This window comes from Schistocerca americana, chromosome X, assembly GCF_021461395.2.
Source record: "Schistocerca americana isolate TAMUIC-IGC-003095 chromosome X, iqSchAmer2.1, whole genome shotgun sequence".
Classification (NCBI taxonomy): domain Eukaryota; kingdom Metazoa; phylum Arthropoda; class Insecta; order Orthoptera; family Acrididae; genus Schistocerca; species Schistocerca americana.
In genome coordinates this window covers 178,288,378-178,309,906 of record NC_060130.1, presented here as the reverse complement: position 1 = coordinate 178,309,906, position 21,529 = coordinate 178,288,378, and the positions used below count along the sequence as shown (strand labels likewise).

Genomic DNA, 21,529 nt, shown 5'->3' with positions numbered 1-21,529 from the left:
TACTACAGTGTTTCAGAATTTTATATGATGATGTGACAGTGCAACCAGAAGGGTTTTAATTAGATTGACACTAGCCTAGATATTTATGAAGGAAATCATACTTGTGTGTGCACTTGTCTTGGTTAACACTGCGAAGGGCTGTTCACAAAGATTGAATTGTAGTGCTGGATCCATTAGTTGTACGATAATTTTGAAAGTCTTCACATGGATGGTTTTGAATGCAGTCATTATATTGTAAGAAACACTGCACCAAAATAGCTGCAGATCATGGTCACGCATGTGTCAACAGTAACACCTCAGATGTCATTACAACCAAATGCAACACATTTTGTTTCAATTTTGAATTATACTTGTCATGCAATGAAAACACAATGTGATTGCTGACAGAATGTGTATAGTGCTGTTTCCACATGAAACTTGATTGACTTAGTGCCAAGAGTGAGCTCAGGGTAACTACTCGTATATCATTCTAGTTTCTTATGTTAGCCATTATAATTGTTAAGATGATTAGCTAGTGCACATAAAAGCATTTGGCTAATAACAGCAGGAAAACAAAACAAAATCCAGCTAAGTAAATACACATTCCATTGCAACTGTAGCTATACCCTCTCTCCTCCCCGTTGCACACATTTTCCAGAGGAACTCCCTGCAGGAGCAGGTTGTGTAGGGCAGTAATTTCATTTTTTTCACAGAAATCGAGTGAAAATGATACAACATTCCCGCAGAATGATTCAATTTTCCAGGCCTGAAACTTGGCAATGAATCAAGTTCATTTATAAGAAACCATGATATCCTCGAGAATGGTCTACATTTTGAAATATTTACTAAAGCAATAGCGGAGCTCGGGTCGAATGATATTTCTTCATTTTCCTTGTCAGAAGCTTCAGATTCAGAGGTTGTGTTACTACTATTACTTCCTCTGTTTGTCCTTAAATGATTTGGCAAATCAGGTGAAATAAAATAAAAATATAACTATCACTATATAAAAAAAAAGAAGATTCTTGCAAAGTATGAATGCAGTAAATCTTCTCCACTGTCTTGTAGCATCAATCCGCAATGTGTCCACCACATTTTGGGAGACATGTCATCTCCTTCCACTTTCTGGCCAGAAGACGGATGAAGAACACATGAGTTACAAAATGTCATGGACAAAATGCAGATAGTGCAGCAAGAAATCTGACAAGATTTTATTGCACTGTGTACGATACTCTACACAGTTATTTAGCTAGGTGGTTGTAATGCTATGTATAGCAACTTGCTCATTACAGTCAATGATACAGTGTAATTCAATATCCTCATGCATTAGCCAGATGACTATCATGATCTATAAATTTGAAACCTATTAATTAACAACAATTTTGCATGATTAAATGGAAAAATTCTCAAATGTTTTGCACTATTCCATCAATGCCTGACCAATATCTCCCAGTGCTGTCGGGGACCAACTACGGTTCAGTACAGCAGCTACGAAATAGATTGAATTTTCACTCAGCAGTTGAGTGTCCACTGATTTGAAACTTCCTGTCAGAGTGAAACTATGTGCCAGACCGGGACTTGCATCTGAGACCTTTACCTTTCTGGATAAGTGCTCTACCAACTGATATCCAGGAATGACTCATGACCCGTGATATCCTTTGGCCACTACCTCATATCCTACCTTCCAAACTTCACATAAGTTCTCCTTCACATCTTGGAGGAATAGTACTCCTGCAAGGAAGGATATTGTGGAAACAATTTAGCCACAGGAAGTTACAAATCAGTGCACATTCCACTGTGGACTGAAAATTTATACGTGAAACAGTCCCCCAGACTGTGGCTCTAGCATGTCTCTGCAATAGCCTTTCTTCCAGGAATACTAATCCTGCAAGGCATGTAGGAGAATTTCTGTGAAGTTTGCAAGGTAGGAGATGAGGTACTGGCCAAAGTAAAACTTTGAGGATGCACTGACAGTCATGCTTGGATAGCTCAGTCGGTACAGCACTTACCTGCGAAAGGCAAAGGTCCGGACCTGCACAGTTTTAATCTGCTAGGAAATCTCAACCACAGAACATTTACCATGTTTTCTGAATTTCTATTGATATAGTCACGGAATTTCAGTGACACGCACACATTATTTTTTACCCTCACTAAATGGAACCTAATAAGGTTCTCTGCACTTGATTTTCATCTGAACCTATAAAAATACCTTGCACTCTGTCCTGATGGCAGGTAACTTCTTAAGCTGACCTGAGGTGTTTTGAATAGATACCTCAGCAGTGTGACAAATCCCATTCACAGTGCAAATAAACTTACCATCATCATTCTGCCTATCAATGTTACAATTGTAAGAAGTGTATCTGCTGGTTTAAACTGTCTCTCCTGCCAGAACAAATTCCAGTAATCTGAAGAGCAGATCAGAAGCCGTCTATTCAGGCACAGTTCCGTGTGTCCTTGTATTAAAAAAAAAAAGGTTTAGAGTGTTTAGCCAGCATCGATTCTTTTCATATTTATAACGTTTACCTGCGATTTAAGTTCAGTGTTATATTGAGAAACAGTTATAATACACTATTCCACTTACAATATGTGATCAAAAGTATCTGGACACCCCAAAAACACACGTTTTCAAATTAGGTGCGTCGTGCTGCCACCTACTGCCAGGTACACCAAATCAGTAGACATTAGACATCGTGAGAGAGCACAATGGTATGCTCCGCGGAACTCACAGACTTCGAACATGGTCTGGTGATTCGGTGTCACTTGTGTCATACGTCTGAAGGTGAGATTTCCGCACTCCTTATCATCTCTAGGTCCACTGCTTCCAATGTGATAGTGAAGTGGAAACATGAAGGAACAAGTATAGCACAAAAGTGTACAGGCTGACCTCATCTGTTGACTGACAGACCGCCGACAGTTGAAGCATAATGTGTAATAGGGAGACACCTATCCAGGTCATCACACAGGAATTCCAAACAGCATCAGGATCCACTGCAAGTACTATGACAGTTACGCAGGACGTGAAAAAACTTGGATTTCATGGTTGAGCAGCTGTTCATAAACCATAATCACACTGCCAAATGCCAAACGACGCCCTCTTGGTGTAAGGAGTGTAAACATTGGACGATTGAACATTGGAAAACCATTGCGTGGAGTGACGAATCACGGTACACAATGTGGTGATCCAATGGCATGGTGTGGGTATGGCGAAAGCCTGGTGAATGTGTATAGTGCCAACAGTAAAATTCGGAGGCGGAGGTGTTACGGTGTGGCCAGGTTTTAATGGAGGGGGCTTATACCCTTTGTTGTTTTGTGTGCCACTATCACAGCACAGGCCTATATTGATGTTTTAAGCTACTTCTTGGTTCTTGAAGGGCAATTCGGGGATGGCAATTGCATCTGTCAACACGATCAAGCACCTGTTCATAATCCATGGCCTGTGGCAGAGTGGTTAAATGACAATAACATTCCTGTAATGGACTGGCCTGGACAAATTCCTGACCTGAATCCTATAGAACACCTTTGGGATGTTTTGGAATGCCAACTTCACGCCAGGCCTCACCGGCCAACATTGATACCTCTCCTCAGTGCAGCACTCCATGATGAATGGGCTGCCATCCCCCACGAAACATTCCAGCACCTGACTGAACGTATGCCTGTGAGAGTGGAAGCTGTCATCAAGGCTAAGGATGGGCCAACACCATATTGAATCTCAGCATTACTGATGGAGGGCGCAACGAACTCTTAAAGTCATTTTCAGCCAGGTGTCCAGATACTTTTGATCACATAGTGTAGCTATCATGACAGTTTTACGAGATACTACAAATTACTTACAAATGAGTACAAAATCATTTCAGCAGATGCAAATTCTGGCAAATGCTTAAAATAACTGGGATTCTGTCATCAAGGAGGCAGTAGAAATCAGAACGTGAGGTAACAATTTATATGGTACAGGGTATGCATTAAGAATGCATTAACGTGAGGACTTGATAGATATAATAAAGAAAGAATTTGAACTGTGATGCAGTAGACACCATAACATCGTTGGTGCCAGTACAATCTCTGATCACATGGGACACCCCTAAAGCTTTCATAGATAATTCCTGCCATCTCTGTGACAGCAGAGTTTCCTAACAAAGATAATGGAGACAACTGCTGGAAGCTTGAGATTTTATCCTAATTTGATGTGATAAATTAATTGAGTACTTTTTATTCAATAAATCCATTACAAAATACTCAATGATTAGAAAGAATCCATGACAGTCATTAGCATGGAAGAAGTACGATACAGGACAACTGTCAAAGGACTTAGTCTCTGACTTTATTTCACTTTCTTCCTTAATCTGAAGAGATGTTAAGGAGGGTTTAAAGCAACGGTGCATTTTCTCCTTTCACCTTTATCCTGAATTTGAAGGGATGTAAAGCAATAAATGACAGGTGCATTTTCCCCATATTGACCTTCTGAGGCAGTATGGTGAGCTCTGGGAAATGCATACTTACGTGTAGGATACCATTTTCCAAGACTGTCTCTAAAGCATAAATTTCCATGTAAAATTTGGTGCTGCTGTCAACTGTGTCTGACTATAGTAAAGGATATAACTTAGTCATAAACCATTTTAAGGACTAAAAAGTACTGCGACACTAGGGAGAAGTTTTCTTTATTCAGTACATGGTGTACAACCTGCAGCTAATTTTCTTAATTATCCTTTCTTCATAGTGCATTGTAATGTGTCTGATTCTTACATGCAAAGACTGCAATATGAAATTTCTGACACTCTAAACACTCCAAAACGTTTAGCTGTAGGGCCTCACACTGAAACATTTTTTTTGTAATAAGATATGATGTATGCCCTGATGAGGACATGTTCCCTCCATTGACAGGAACTTTTCATTCTCATTTGTTGTCGAGAAGTTTGATATCAATTTATATTCAGAACAGATATTTTATATGATTTTACTATTTTATATTCAACAACTAGAAAACATGTTGCATAGCTCCTTTAGTTTGTATGAGGAATCATCTCCTCATAGGGGACAGTCACTATCAAGACACGAGATTTCATCTAGTGTTCCTTTTACAAACAAATTATCAACCTTAACACTGATAAACCAGAAAGAATTATTTTGTCAATGATGAAATAATAACAATAATAATCTAGTTCACTTGGTACATGCAAAATGATGTTTTCTATATGTGAACAACCTCTCAACTCTGTTTAATCAAAGAGTATACAATTCATTATGAAGCAGAATCAACTTTGCCAGTGGCAATGGAGCACACGAAAAATGCTGCGAGTAAAACAGTGTAACGACATTACAGTGCAAACAGCATATTTCATATGTACTTTACTTCCTCTTTCACTGTTTCTTTATCTCCATATGCTCTCTAAAATTGTCAAATTAACTAACCTTGTATATTTTCCCCCTAATAATTTCTGATGGTATGTTTTGCCAGCACAATTATACACAAAGCATATACTGTGCAAAAATATGCAGTAGAGATAAAACCATATTTGTACCCTCCAGAGATCTTAGAGGAAAAAGTTTCTCTTTGATACTGGCTCACCCTAAGTTGTGTGTGTACTTTTTTCTGAAGCCTGTCATTTTAACAATAGATCACACCTGAAAACCAGAGTATACAGATGTGAAACAAATTTCCAATTCATTTCCATGCGATCTCACATTTTGTGAACAGCAGAGTTAATTAAAAGCAATGACTTCCAGCTAACTTCTGAAGAAAATGGTTGTCAACTGCTTATTTCACTGATTAAAAAATCTCTTATTCTTACATCCCACTTTTGATGCAATTAGTTCTGAAAGGCAGTAAGAATTGTCTGTACCATACACACTCCTACAGTATAGGCCATACCAAAATTTGAGGGCTCTGTCACAAATAACGCTGTGCCTAATTTTGAAATGAAGCAGCTCTCAAAATTACATCATGTCTCCTTCAGCAACTGAATCACACAAAGTTATTCTACACCAGCCAATATGTTGTTTCCTTTGTCAACACACACTTTGCAGTACTTTACAAAGTTCATACCAGCTACCTCAATTGGTTGAGTATGGCAATATAGTAATGAAATCCGATCTAGAGTTATGATTTTTTAATGTTAAACTCCATTGAAGAACAGTTGTGTAAATTGCCTGAGTGTTGCCACTGAAGCACCATAACAAAGTATCTGAAACACTGGCTTTATCAAGCTTTGCATTTTCCACAATATAATAAATTATTGTGCACATGACCCACGAAGGAGCAGCAAACATACTGAAGCAAGTAAAACAGTGAACATAAACCACAAAAACATCACACGTTTTCCTCTTGAGACTAATGCCACATTATTTACACCTGGGAGGTAGGTACAATACTACTGATATCCCATTACTGTGGCTACAGATTTTGATTTGGTTTTAGGAAGTCTAACAATATCCTACACTTATAGATTCAAAGAGCATAACAAATTTATTTGGCATCAGGAATCAGGTACCTTAGGGAATACAGAAACTAAAAGACAAAACATTAATTTAAAGAAAGTTAAAATTTATTTGTCATCACTGAAACTTATGAACAGTATGTAAAATACGAAAGAAAGAAAGAAAAAAAAAAAAAACAGCATAAAAGTTTGTTTATTCCTACTTTCCGACAAACATTCTACAGTTCACTATCTCCAAAGTGAAAAGGTGATTCTGCCAATATATTTCAATAACAACACGCAAATGAAAACTAGAAATAATGTGCATTCATGTCATCAACTGATCAGTTGAATTCTGGTTCATGGCATCACACACAGCTTATCATCATAACAATGACAACTGCATACAACTGTAACACATGAGAATTACAGACCTATGAGATGGTGAAAAAGCTATACACCAACAAAGATCTTATTTACGCACCTTATTTGTGAAACTTTGTACTCGTGTTGGTACATTCGTAACTCGACTTTAAAATGTTGAAAATTTGCTTTAGACAATATCATAGTTTATAATTATTTCCTTCTACATTCTCCACAAAGTATCGTTTAAGTATTTCACACAATCAAATCTCCAGGGTCTGGTGCTTAATGTGAGTCACTACTAATGTGAAGTTCTTAGGTTCTATTCCCAAAAGCTGCCTAAGATTACAGTGTGTTGAAAAAAATCTGAAACTGTGATTAGTCTTTCCGTCACGACACAAACCGAGAGTTTGTTTAAGGCAGAAAATCAACGAAACTATCAAACAAACCGGTGAGGTGGCATCAAATACAAAGGGGCATAGTGCGTATCACATCATTTACTGCTATTACAATTACTCGCGCACTTTCTTACGCTAACACAAACACGCATTACTGTAAATCACTATTTCTCCAGGAAACTGTGTACTTTCTTACATTTCACTTCATTACGTGTTTGGTTGATAACTGAACTATTCGTTGTTGCTTGCCGGGTTGTGGACACCACAAACAATTTCTCTGTGCCTATCTTCTTCCCTTATAAATTCGAGGATACAGCTAATGTCCACTCGAATTTAACTAAACAACGCCAGGAAACTATAAAAAAAAGAAATAATAGGGCATATTATCTGCCAATTAATGTTACTTTGTCGCTTGTGATATGCATCCAAACAAATCATTTCGCATGTTACTTGTTTACTTCTCTGACATACGATATGTAAACATGAGTTCTAATAACAAGACAAAGAAAAATACGCTTTCAAAAACACACAAATGAACACCAAAACTTCCTAATTCTTTTATCAAAACTATACGACGAGGAAACAGAGATTCCTACACCATCTACTGTGATTTAACGATCAGACCATAACATAAAAACACGCGTGTGCAAAAAAAAACCAAAGCAGCTCTAACAGCATAGAACATTCCGTACATACACCTAAATACAGAACCAATCCTACATCAACAAGTTATGTCTCTAAACCCATATTCAGACATGAATGACATCATGCATGTCACGATATATACACACTTACATTTTGTTTACGGTATTTGATTCTCCACTCATTGCTTCCCTCCACTTCATGCAACATCAAAGCACTTTTAACCATCCAAAGATCTTCAACATTTTGTAGGAACACCGTGTGATAGATCTCAATAAGTCGCATACTTTTCAAGATTTCCATCTTCTAACTATAATATGACATTCCATCGATGGAAACCTTTATATTTGAAAAGCATTCGATCGTTTTATTCTGATCTTTTTATTTAACAGTGGAGTCCAACCACGCTTTCACATAGCTTGTGACAATGAATGAGATCAACACCTATCTCTTTTCATTTTTCCGGTTATTTCCATGCCTTTTCTCCCATAATAAGATCTGCTGGTAATACTTCACTCGGAGTGGAATGGTTTTTGATGTAGGATTGGAGAGTATTACATTTGCAAATAATATGGGATGTGTCTGCAAACAACACCACTGACATGAATATGAAATGACGAGTGCAATAGCTTCATAAGTAAAATTAAAAATTACGATGGAAAGCGCATAATGTGCGAAAAAGTCAGTACTTATTGTGATAATACTTTTCTGGCGTGCTATATTATTAAAAAAGTTGAGAAAAGAAGAAGCGCGAACACTGAAAAATACGAAGATAAACTTGTGTGTGTAGCATCAACGACCAACACGGAACATTTGCCAGAAAATGGGACGTCTTCCCACTGCGATTGTGAAAAACGCGCTGACAAAGGAATAATGTGTCGAAAATGTGAAACAGTTTACCAGTATAAATCTGCAAACGTAAGTTCAAAACGAAAGACTTGGTACTGTTTGAATTGCTGCAAAGACGAAACGCACGAAAATGTAAACAGCAAAGACAATAAAGCCGATATTATAGCGTTTCTGTTAGATGAAATTCGTGGGTTAAAACTAAAAACTGATGAACTTAAACAACAGTGCGTATCTCCATTGAGTGCACGGAATGTGGAAACATTTTTCATTTTCGATGTGGAAAAGTAGATTCCTCACTAAAGGGACAGGAGATAATCATAGAAAACTGGAACTGTGACGATTGTAGGTTGAAAACCATTCAGCCTAAAATACGTAACATAGCCGATTATAATGGACCTGAAGATAGTGAAGTCCACAAAATCACATCTGAAGCCAAGCACACGAAGCAGAAAAACATGGACTGTGGCACAAAAAGCGCAGATGTATTTAAATCGTCGAAAAAGAAACACAACAGAAAATCTTGCAGCAACGCAGATTTGATGGTGCCTGTTTTGAAATTGAATAAAATAAACAATGTATCAAATCCAACAGCTAAAGAACAAGATGGAGCACAGAGTCAAGAAATACGAAGAGAAAAGGAATCTACTCTGTTGGTTTTTGAAGAGGGATGGCTACAAAAACGAAGACCCTGACAACCCAATCAGTATCACCTGATTTAATTCGACTACATTCCATTGTCCCCGTTTTGCTTTTGTTGGTGGTCATCTTATATCGTCCTTTCAAGACACTGTCCATTCCGTTCAAGTGCTCCTCCGGGTCCTTTGCTGTCTCTGACAGAATTACAATGTCGTCGGCAAAAGGCAAAGTTTTTGTTTCTCCAAGTGGGTTTTAATTCCTACTCCAAATTTTTCTTTTGTTTCCTTTACTGCTTGCTCAATTTACAGGTTGAATAACATCAGAGATAAGCTACAATTCTGTCTCACTACTTTCTCAACCACTGCTTCCCTCTCATGCCCTTCGACTCTTATAACTGCCATCTGGTTTCTGTACAAATTGTAAATAGCTTTTAGCTCCCTTTATTTGACCCCTGCCACCTTCTGAATTTGAAATAAAGTATTCCACTCAACACTGTCAAAAGCTTTCTCTAAGTCTACAGATGCTAGAAACGTAGGTTTGTCTTTCCTTAATCTATGCCAGCGGTGTCTATGTCGAGCGGTTGGCGCTTCAGTCTGAAACTGCGCGACTGCTACTGTTCCAGGTTCGAATCCTGCCTCAGGCATGGATGTGTGTGATGTCCTTAGGTTAGTTAGGCTTAAGTAGTTCTAAGTTCTACGGGACTGATGACCTCAGATGTTAAGTCCCACAGTGCTCAGAGCCATTTGAACCTTAATCTATCTTCTAAGATAAGTCATAAGGTCAGTGTTGCCTCACGCGTTCCAACATTTCTACTGTATCCAAACTGATCTTCCCCGAGGTTGGCTTCTACCAGTTTTTTCATTCGTCTGTAAAGAATTCGTGTTAGTGTTTTGAAGCGATAACTTAATTAGCCTGATAGTTCGGTAATTTTCACACCTGTCAACACGTACTTTCTTTGGGATTGGAATTATTATATTCTTCTTGAAGTCCGAGGTTATTTCGCTTGTCTCATACATCTTGCTCACCAGATGGTAGAGTTTTGTCGGGGCTGACCCTCCCAAGGCTATCAGTAGTTCCAATGTAATGTTGTCTACTCCCAGGAACTTGTTTCGACTTAGGTCTTTCAGTGATCTGTCAAACTCTTCACACAGTATCATATCACCCATTTCATCTTCATCTATGTCCTCTTTCATTTCCATAATATTGCCCTCAACTACATCGCCCTTCTATAGACACTTTACATACACCTTCCACCTTCTACATTACCACTAGGTAAAAATAACACTACCACAGACAAATTGTACAGATCCTTAAATGGATTTAAAACTTCAGCATCTCGTAAATGTAATACTTTGGCAAAAATGCCACTTTATTTTCATTGTCGTCTCAAGTTTGGTCAGACATATTTCTCCATTCGGCGACGATTTTGGCAGTTTCATCGGATTTAAAACCAAACGCTTTTACAAGTTTCAAGTTTTTCTGTACTTTCAGTGTCTCTTAAACTCTCAATTGAAACATTATCAAGAAGATGTTACTGTAATTGTCTGCATTTTTAATAGTAAAATCAACACATGTATTTGTAAGCGCATGTTCTTCTTATGTGTCAAGGTCCAGTTGCTTTACTGTCTTTTCAACGTTGTGTGATAGATATTGTGAACGATCGATGTGTGCTCGAAAATCACACTTCTAAATGGCTATTCTTTACCCAGACGTCAGTATTTTGTTGCAAATAGACCTCAGAAGGTTACGAGAGTTGTTAGATGGTTAGCTGTATCTACCTAACAACTGCTTGCACATCTCCAAAGAGAAGTTTGCGAAATATTAAACACACTCTGTTTACATTGAATATAGTAGGTCAGCAGTAAAGCAGTTATGTTTTGATATTGAGATCAAGAAATGCAAATTACTTTCAACCCATTGTTGCAAAATCCTAGTTATAGCGGGTTCGATTGAATGCTGCCTAGCTACACCCAGTTGTAGCATTTTTTAAGGAGCCTCTCTACAGTTAATTGTTTCATAGATTTTGCTGTTTTTTCTCTTGTATATTTGGGGAATAGGTGAACCAATCATAAGTCTCTCTTACCAGGAAATAAATATTTCTTGAAAGAGTTTCCTAGGATGCATGCTACACACTTAACAGGAGGGAACAACATACACACAAAATAAGTATCAAATGTGGTGGCTTGTATTCATTTTCTGAAATCGTCACAGATGCATTATCTGTGCTTGTGCCAATAATGATTGCTAGTTTAAGTGCTTTATTCCAAATTAGCACAATTATCCCCATTTTCAAAACCAGTTAATACAAGAAATGCTGATATAAGGTAATTTTATTTTTCGCTGAGACAATACACCACAACCTGTAAGTGTTTATAAACTCCAATATCTGTAGATTTATCGAGAATTATATTTAACTTGTTGTTAACCAACATCTGTATGCCTTTTATCTGTAAAATGTGGTTTCAGAACAGTTTTCATTATTTCTCTGCACTTTGTACGATGCAACCTCAAATCGACAATAGATTTAGAATCACCAGATGTCGTCTTACAAAATTCACTGATATGATCACATGTAATAATGGAACAATGTTCTGTAGTAAATAGGGACAATATTCCCTCTGTCTTGGGTGTAGCTTCTAAGTTTTCGCCAGCAATACATTGTTCAAAATCTAGTAGCTTTTGCGACTCAGGAATAACTGAGGCCTGATAACTCTGAGTGTGTTTTTTTGGAAATATTATTTCTTATAACATCACTTAATCTAACGCAATAAAGGCTTTGATAGCACTGGCTGCAACAGGTTTCAACCAAAACTTTAACTTCTCAAATGATTCCCCCTAGTGTTTATATCGCTGAATGTCATTTTTTTCCCAAATGACAAACCATCTTTCATTTTTCACAATCTTACAGATGCAATACTCAGGAGCAAAAGAATATGTGCACCACGAGGGCAGTTGCAGTCGCTTTTTTGTTAGTCCACTTCATCCCGCAGTTAGCATCAGCTAGCCCATATCTATTATCAGTTGGACTAACAAAAAAGTGACTGAGACTGCACACAAGGTGATCACATACTCCTATTAAAACTAGCATGTTAAAGAGTGAGGCATCAATTATTGATATGCTTGAGAAGCCAGTTCTTGAATTAAAATCTGAGGGTTGGAGTATATACTTAAAGCATTCTAGTGTGGTAATTTCAGGTGATCTGTATAATGCTTTATAGATCGCTACAGACAAGCTGAGCCAATGGCATTCATATGTGAGAAGGATATACTGTAAATTTCTTTAATATCTGTCCAACAACAGCATACATATAGATCAAATAGAGCAATGCGTCAGTGCCAGTATTCCGCTTTCAGCAAAGTGTCTAAGTGTTGAGCCTGTAAATACAAAAACAGTGTAGGCTGGATTTACTAAAGGAATATTCATGTCTGTAGTTTTACCTATATGCTTGAATACAATTCAGGCCAAATTCAAAACAAATAAAAACAATTACTTGGATACTTTTGTAAAGTTGAGTGATTGTGTGTAAATGAAAAATATTCTGTAAACATTGTTCTTATTTGCTTCCACCCTACAATAAATAACACAGATATATCAGTAACAATACATTTTTCAAGTAGAGAGAGCATAAATGCAGAACGATTTTATTTACATAACATCAACTGTTCAACCATACGATATTCACATCACATGTCTAGCTGAGATCCATTATTCCCAGATGATTTTTATTTATAATATTTAGAGTATATAGGGACTAGCAGCAGCAAGTGGAGAAACACACATATACTCATACACATATAAAAGCACATATTGTGCAAGGAAAAAAGTGTACATGGCACACATAACAATATATAATTCGCAAGCAGAAACAGATGATTCCTCTATCTATTCGACACACACACACACACACACACACACACTCAAGTAAATAGTGTGAAAATCAGAGGGTCTAGATCCCTCCCACACAGATGAAGCATTTCTCATCATGGCGGCTCAGATCGCATTTCAGTTACAGTGCAGTATGCACCTTATTGTCGCATTACCAGAAGACTGCTTGTTGTACCATATGAGGAAATTCGGCATCAATGAACAGACACTCCGTACAGTCTTCGATTATGCAAGCCTGTGAAGCCGCACAATGCACACCCTTAGCCTGTCTCTATGTGGCACCTGCATCTATATGGTTTGCATACATCTTTGATCTGAGCCCTACAAACTCCACAATCTACAAGCCATTCACCTCATCATTTATCATACCGATAATCTTCTCATTCTGAGGCATTACGTCGTAAGGATTATTACTCGCATATCCAAACATGCCGACTTCCAAAGGATTGCACCTAAAGACTTCATATGGATCGCCACCTTTCACACAGTAGGTGAAACTGTCTGTATCTGTATAAAGCAACTTGATATCATCGAAGTTTGGAATAAGTACGAGGGCAGTTCAATAAGTAATGCAACACATTTTTTTTCTCGGCCAATTTTGGTTGAAAAAACCGGAAATTTCTTGTGGAATATTTTCAAACATTCCCGCTTCGTCTCGTATAGTTTCATTGACTTCCGATAAGTAGCAGCGCTGTACGGAGCTGTTAAAATGGCGTCTGTAACGGATGTGCATTGCAAACAACGGGCAGTGATCGAGTTTCTTTTGGCGGAAAACCAGGGCATCTCAGATATTCATAGGCGCTTGCAGAATGTCCACGGTGATCTGGCAGTGGACAAAAGCACGGTGAGTCGTTGGGCAAAGCGTGTGTCATCATCGCCGCAAGGTCAAGCAAGACTGTCTGATCTCCCGCGTGCGGGCCGGCCGTGCACAGCTGTGACTCCTGCAATGGCGGAGCGTGCGAACACACTCGTTCGAGATGATCGACGGATCACCATCAAACAACTCAGTGTTCAACTTGACATCTCTGTTGGTAGTGCTGTCACAATTGTTCACCAGTTGGGATATTCAAAGGTTTGTTCCCGCTGGGTCCCTCGTTGTCTAACCGAACACCATAAAGAGCAAAGGAGAACCATCTGTGCGGAATTGCTTGCTCGTCATGTGGCTGAGGGTGACAATTTCTTGTCAAAGATTGTTACAGGCGATGAAACATGGGTTCATCACTTCGAACCTGAAACAAAATGGCAATCAATGGAGTGGCGCCACACCCACTCCCCTACCAAGAAAAAGTTTAAAGCCATACCCTCAGCCGGTAAAGTCATGGTTACAGTCTTCTGGGACGCTGAAGGGGTTATTCTGTTCGATGTCCTTCCCCATGGTCAAACGATCAACTGTGAAGTGTATTGTGCTACTCTTCAGAAATTGAAGAAACGACTTCAGCGTGTTCGTAGGCACAAAAATCTCCTTCTTCATGACAACGCAAGACCTCACACAAGTCTTCGCACCCGAGAGGAGTTCACAAAACTTCAGTGGACTGTTATTCCTCATGCACCCTACAGCCCCGATCTCGCACCGGCGGATTTCCATATGTTTGGCCCAATGAAGGACGCAATCCGTGGGAGGCACTACGCAGATGATGAAGAAGTTATTGATGCAGTACGACGTTGGCTCCGACATCGACCAGCGGAATGGTACCGTGCAGGCATACAGGCCCTCATTTCAAGGTGACGTAAGGCCGTAGCATTGAATGGAGATTACGTTGAAAAATAGTGTTGTGTAGCTAAAAGATTGGGGAATAACCTGGTGTATTTCAATGCTGAATAAAACAGCCCCTGTTTCAGAAAAAAAAGTGTTGTATTACTTATTGAACTGCCCTCGTACATGTGGACTTTGGAGAGGTCCAGAACATACATACTAATACAGAAAGGCTTCATGAAGTGCACTGAAACCTTAGCCATCACCACTGTGAATAGTCCTTCATTGAAGATTGTAGCCAGCCTAAAATTTTAATTGGTGTATCAGCAGCCTCATTGTGGATCTTATCCTTCAATACGGCAATTTCATCTCTGGGCAGGCATCAGAACGCACCAAATCGCAGTATTTTTGCATGGTTTGTTCATAGAAATTGTTTACATCCAAGTGAAGGATATCACAAAAATCATCACACTATTGTGAATCATTCGTCTTGGTGTATCTGTGGACACCACAAATCCCACATTCGGAAAAAAGCAGCATATTCACATCAGTCAACAGTTCAGTATTGATACGTGTCTTCTTTAACAATGCATATCGCGAAAGCTGCAGTCCAGTGTAATAGAAGGCGGGATCCAAAGTGTAATGTCCACACATACACTCTGGTTGGTTGGTTGGTTTGGGGAAGGAGACCAGACAGCGTGGTCATCGGTCTCATCGGAATAGGGAAGGATGGGGAAGGAAGTCGGCCGTGCCCTTTCAGAGGAACCATCCCGGCATTTGCCTGGGGTGATTTAGGGAAATCACGGAAAACCTAAATCAGGATGGCCGGACGCGGGATTGAGCCGTCGTCCTTCCGAATGCGAGTCCAGTGTCTAACCACTGCGCCACCTCGCTCGGTACATACACTCTGACATGTCTCAAAAACATCTGTGCACAAGTGCACTTTTATTAGTATGTACAATGGTACATGCAGATGGTAATCTCCTGACAAACATTCACTGCATGCCTATACTCTGCATTCATTGTGGCTGTGCCTGTGATTTTGCTGTTGAATGCAATTATATTGGACAATGTGGTTTTGTGGAGTCTCTCCATCGAATTAAGGTATTTGCAAGGGAAGAGTCCTTTCTTCGCTAAAAGCTAAAACTTTGCACCATTCGGAAATGTATCTCGAGTGATATGCATATCCTATCTATGCATAATCTCACCTAGCTTCTGATGAGGTGTCTGCATAAGTCGTAAGGAATCCAGAAAGTGAAGCGACATTCTTTGCGTGATTAGCTTGGAGAATGAAATGTCGACTAATCATAAATTCCATGGTAAGTCCCACAACTGCTGTTTTGAGGAAATAGCAAAAAACTTCCAGAAAGCATTCCTTTTTGATATCCTTATTTTTTATAGCCTAAAGAAATGAATACAGTTCACCTTCAAACATTTTTTAGAGTAAAGTTACTGTAAGACATTTAGCAACAACAACAAAATTGTTGATGGAACAAAACAAGAACAAGGCTATGTGACAACCTCTCTAACATAAAAACAGGGCTAAGTCTACTGCTTATATCTGTAAATAAAGGGGTGTGGGAAGGATAATAATAATAATAATAATTTTACTATTTTAAAAATCTGGAAACTACTGTTTACAGTTTTTCTATAACAACTATATTATTATGAAAAGTCTGTTAGACCTACAGAAGTGCTTTATTAGCAAACAAACTAGTTAAAGAACAAAGACAAAATCAACCATGTTACTGTGTTCTTATGAGTTTTATTTCAAAATAAATACCTTTAACAAAGTTTAAAAAGTTACGTTTTGTATTAATTTATCACTATTTCATAAACTAAATACTGCAATGTTACAGTCTATAAATAGCTACTGTGTTTACTCAGTCAGATTTTGGTAAAACAGTTTGTTTTCTTGTTTGAGATAAGATATCATCTTTTTTTAAGTCCTCCTTCTTAATTTTCAATCTGGCTGTTAGTTCAAGCTGGGCTAGATCTAAGCCTTTTACGGTTTCCATCTTCACACCGTTTTTGAATACATTTGTTTGTGCCCATGTTTCAGCTTCATTGAATTTTTTTTGTAAACAATTTTCCTGGTTTGGTTTTGGAAACTTGGAGCCAAACGATCTTAGAAATTTCTAACTTTTTTGTGATGAGGTGTTCTTTAGCTACTTTTGGGAAGTCATAAATATCATCATCGTTCATCATAGTGGTTAGAAAAGGAGTTTTGCTGTTGGCATTAGACAAAACCCTCACAAGATCAAAAGGAACTTCACATTTTTCTACTCGTTTTCTTTTTTTAATTAAAGCAAAGCCTCGGTCCCAGGTTAACTATGAGTGTCCAGAGACGACATACTTGTGGTGAACTTCGTCAAAGAAATCATTACAGACCAAGTATATCCATAGGAACAATACCATTTGATTTTTGTTTTGGCCACAGCTGTTGTCAGACCACACTATTAACTTTTTCTCTGTTTAATTTTACTTTTAATCCCCCTTAATGCACAGCTCGGTATTTCACTGCCTCCCCTCTCACTCATGCGCTCATGCCAATGAAACATAATACCTTTATTATTATCTGCCATATGCAATCCCAAATTATAACAAGAAAGTTGACATAAATAATACATTTGGCAATGTGACAATGTTGGCAAAGAGATAACCTGTTGTTATCTATGGATAATGTGCATGTACCACTTGTAGGAGTGGTAGAATATACATGATCACACTTCATCTCTTCTCTAGCATTTTCAGAGCATCTATAATGAAATTCTAGTGAAGTAGATTTTACTTTTAAGCAGATCACATATGTTACAGGTACTTCTCCTTGGGTGGTGAAATCTCAGTGTGGGAAAGTGTTCTTTCAATACTTTTTTGTTGTACAAATATCTAATGTTTGTGCATGGATAAATCATAACAGAAGCCTCATACACTCTGCTCTAACTTAAATCTTGGATTAAAATAGAAGGGAAATTTTAGCCCTTGTGTAATGGCTTTCGCCCCTGGGCAAACTTAACAACAATGCGTTTTACATCAGCAGCTGTATATTTGCTTCCTTTGTTTTTATTTCCCCTATGTTCAATGTAGGTAGTATCACCACTCTTTTTTGTTTTTGCTAAGGTTTCCACCCTTCGCCTGGTAATTTTGTGAATTTCCAGAAAGTTTTTTTTGCAAATTTGTAAATGTCCGCCTTCGTCATCAGGAACTGTACATAAAAACACTAGCCTATCTGCGACTCTCCGCTGGTTCTTCATAAGAACCATGACGCCTTCTTCTAACATTGCATACACGTATGTTTCCCATCAAATAAGAGTTTTGCGTAACATTATCACCTATTTCGTAGAACTGATTGACTATATTTAATTTGTGTTCCAATGCAATGTCTCTAAATTGATAGTGGCACTGACATGAAACCTACAACAAACAAACACGGGAATTAGAGGCGTTAAATAATTTGTGACTGCCACGAATAACACGTTGGTTTACTTGGCGGTTAGCGCATGCCCGTCCAGACGCGGGAGATTGCTGAGTTGCCAGTTGTACACGCCAAGAGAAGCAGCGCCATAGTATAGTTCGCTAACTTACGTTTAGGGGGGAGGGCGCAGTTTATGAAGTAAAGCCACCACGGCCACATTAACCCTTTCGCTGCTACAGAGACGTGCTCCCCGCACTCCGCGATGTGCGCGATTTTGTCATCATTGCACTCCTCGCCTGTGCAGACACATGGTGTTTCGACTGCTTTGACACACTTTATCATTTGATTTCCCAAAAACTATTTGTAATTTGATTTTTACACATCTTCTTGACTAATACCTTCCCCCATAAATGACTTAATTTTGTTTCGATGTTCAATGCAGTTATTGTGCAGCATTAGATGTAGTAAACCATTGCATGAAATTTTGAAGAGTTTGCAGAGGTAAAAGTCCATAGCGTATACTTTCCGTATGGTCGATTTTAGTTGCCAATAGAAATTTCAAAAAATTACATTCAAACGAATAAAATTCATGAAGTAAGACACTTCACTATTGTTTTTAAATAAAGAAAATATTAGGCTCTGAACAAGGTTTGAACTTAGAAGCTTTCGCTTAGCAGTCAAACACCTTAACCATAATGGTTTCGCAACATGTTTTTCTACAGACTTCCTGGAGAACTCCAAAATGTCACGCAAAATACCGACAAACACTGTTGGTATGACTATGAATTACTCACGTTTCAATAGGAAATAAACAATTACCACTGCTCTTTATTGCGAAAAAGCGGTTAGTGAGAATGATACAAACACCTTTCCTTGCTATCGCCTAAATTAGGAAGCTTATTGCTTATTTGGTTTAATTAATTAATAGAATATGAAGCGATTGGTATAAAGAATGCTTTTTCCAAACTTTCTATAAAAGAAAGTCTGATATCAAGACATTGTTTTTGTTCAACTACTTTATTTATGACTGAACGTTTCTAAAACTGAAGACACTCGTCCGTGCTCTGCACTGCAGTCGATCTCTGGCAACGTTGTTCTCTGTTCGTTGGCTGACTGTGTTTTGTGACGTCAGATGCGCAGAACGAACCTAAACTCGGCCGCCGTCATAAATGATGCGCACTTTAGTAGGTCTACTATAGTCCAGGTACCATGTCAAACATAACCTAAGGTGTTCTGCATAACCTAAATATAGGTTAGCTTAAAACGCCACATAATCAACTGAAGTTCTCCAAAAAAGCTTTAGTCCTAAGGCATTAAAGTTATCATATACACTTACATCATCAGGTAGGTGTTGTTTTAGAGGTACAGTAACTTTCTTATTGTTCTTATATGGTTTTCCTTTGGCTCTTAGCTTCTTATTTATTTGGGAGACACTACCTTCACCACATTTCCGACGTTTTCTTGTTTCATCCATAGCATAAACCACAATAGTAAACACAGCAGACAGGACTAATCACTACAACATGAACACAATCGAACCACAAACTAAAAACAACAGCACAGGCACATAGCCCAGATTTTGTTTCAGAACAGGTGGCACTTAGCACCTGGCGCATTCTGGTGACACTGTTTTAAGCCACTTACACACTGATTACTAGATAGCCTGGTTTTTACTGATGAAGGTTAGGCACATAGCCCATATTTTGACAATAAAGCGAAATTTATTATATTTCGCATTTAGACCTGGTTTTATAATTAATTGACAAATGTATTTTTGCACATTGTCAGGTATGATACTAACTTTATCATTCTCCATCCCATACCCACTCAAATTATGGAAGAAGGCGGGTATGTATCATGGCAGTTTGTACTTCAAGTTTTATACATTGTGAACTGCACTAGGGAGCTTCCCCATTAGATGAGAGTGATCTCTATGTGGTGTTTTCACTTTTAGATCCAAAGGCAGGTCACAAATATGGCATTTAACTGCCTGTTTTTATAAGGCATCGTTCTTTTGCGAGTTGATCATTGGAAAATGTTTACTATAAAGGCCATCAACATCCCATGCAAGTTTTGGATAAAATAATTTTGGGTATTGGACCTCCCTGAAGAGGGCTGCGGAAAGTCGCAAAAACGTCAGCAGTTTAGTTGTTTTAGTAGTTTACAACGACACCGCCAATATCTAAAATTATGACACCAGCCATGGAAGCCCATGAACGTCTATACTTGCAAGTATTTCAGTTTCAGAGAACAAACATCTGGCAGGATTATCCCTGACATGTGGGTCAAGTTTGTTGCGACTGGAATTATATAAGCATATAATTTGATATTCTGCCACATACAGTACTTGTCGTTCTGTGAAAGTGATGTGAGAGGCATTGGGATCACCTCCACAATGCTCTGCAGGAACTAGTAAGTACTCAAAGCCAGTGTATACAACAAAGGGCATTCTTCCTGGTGGTGGGCATTCTTAAACTTTAAGAACTTGTTATCCTCAGTGGGTATTTCCATAAGTACCAGTCCCTTGTTCAAGTAATCAATCACATGTCTTTCTAAATACTAACTCGTTGTTAAACAGTTGACACACCTGTAGCAAAAATACCTTGCCCTATGATGTTTTGACATTTGTGTGGAAGTTGGGTGGGACATGTTTTTGATCCAGATGTAGTGATGTAAAGTAGTCAGACCCATCTACTTTTCCAAAGTAGCTGGTCTTTCAAAGAACAGAAATAAATCTATGTGTATAGGATGCTGACCAGTCTTATGCTTCAGATCTCCTTACTTGCTTCTTTTCTCATCTAGTTTCATATTGTAAATGTGAACTGAATAAGTAGCATTCTGTCTCTTGAATTTTGGCAGGTCTATGATTTTTATGGGGAATTAGATGCCTTTGGAGTTATACAGCCCACAAACATTAGTTCTTTTATATGTATCAGCAAGCTACAAGCGAGCATGTGACACAGTATTCAACCGTTGCATCTAGATTTTAGCGGCAGTGTCTGAAGATAGCGGGATGAAACTGGACCTCCACCCCCCCCCCCCATTAACTAGATCAAAAACGTGCGAGTACAGCTCAACATGGAATACGTGGCTGAGCACATTATCAGATTTTCTTCCCTTCATATAAGAAAAATGCTTCAGTATGATGTTGTTGGTATAAGTTCCATAACACTCTGCTATTGACATGTTCTGCATTATCGCTCCATCCCTCCCCCAAAGTTTGACAATGCTGATCTCCACAGCATCTTTGCTGCCATATGT

At 38.4% G+C, this 21,529-nt stretch overlaps 1 protein-coding gene across 1 annotated transcript in view; it reads right to left on the bottom strand.

Moving 5' to 3' along the window:
* LOC124556558 (RNA-binding protein with serine-rich domain 1-like) overlaps positions 1–8,023 on the bottom strand; it is a 107,802-nt gene extending 99,779 nt beyond the window's left edge. Inside the window, exon 1 of the mRNA XM_047130514.1 lies at positions 7,943–8,023. Within this exon, the coding sequence (XP_046986470.1) occupies positions 7,943–7,992 (50 nt within the window). The 5' untranslated portion in view covers positions 7,993–8,023. The remainder of the gene's footprint in view (positions 1–7,942) is intronic.
* Between the last annotated feature and the right edge of the window lie 13,506 nt (positions 8,024–21,529).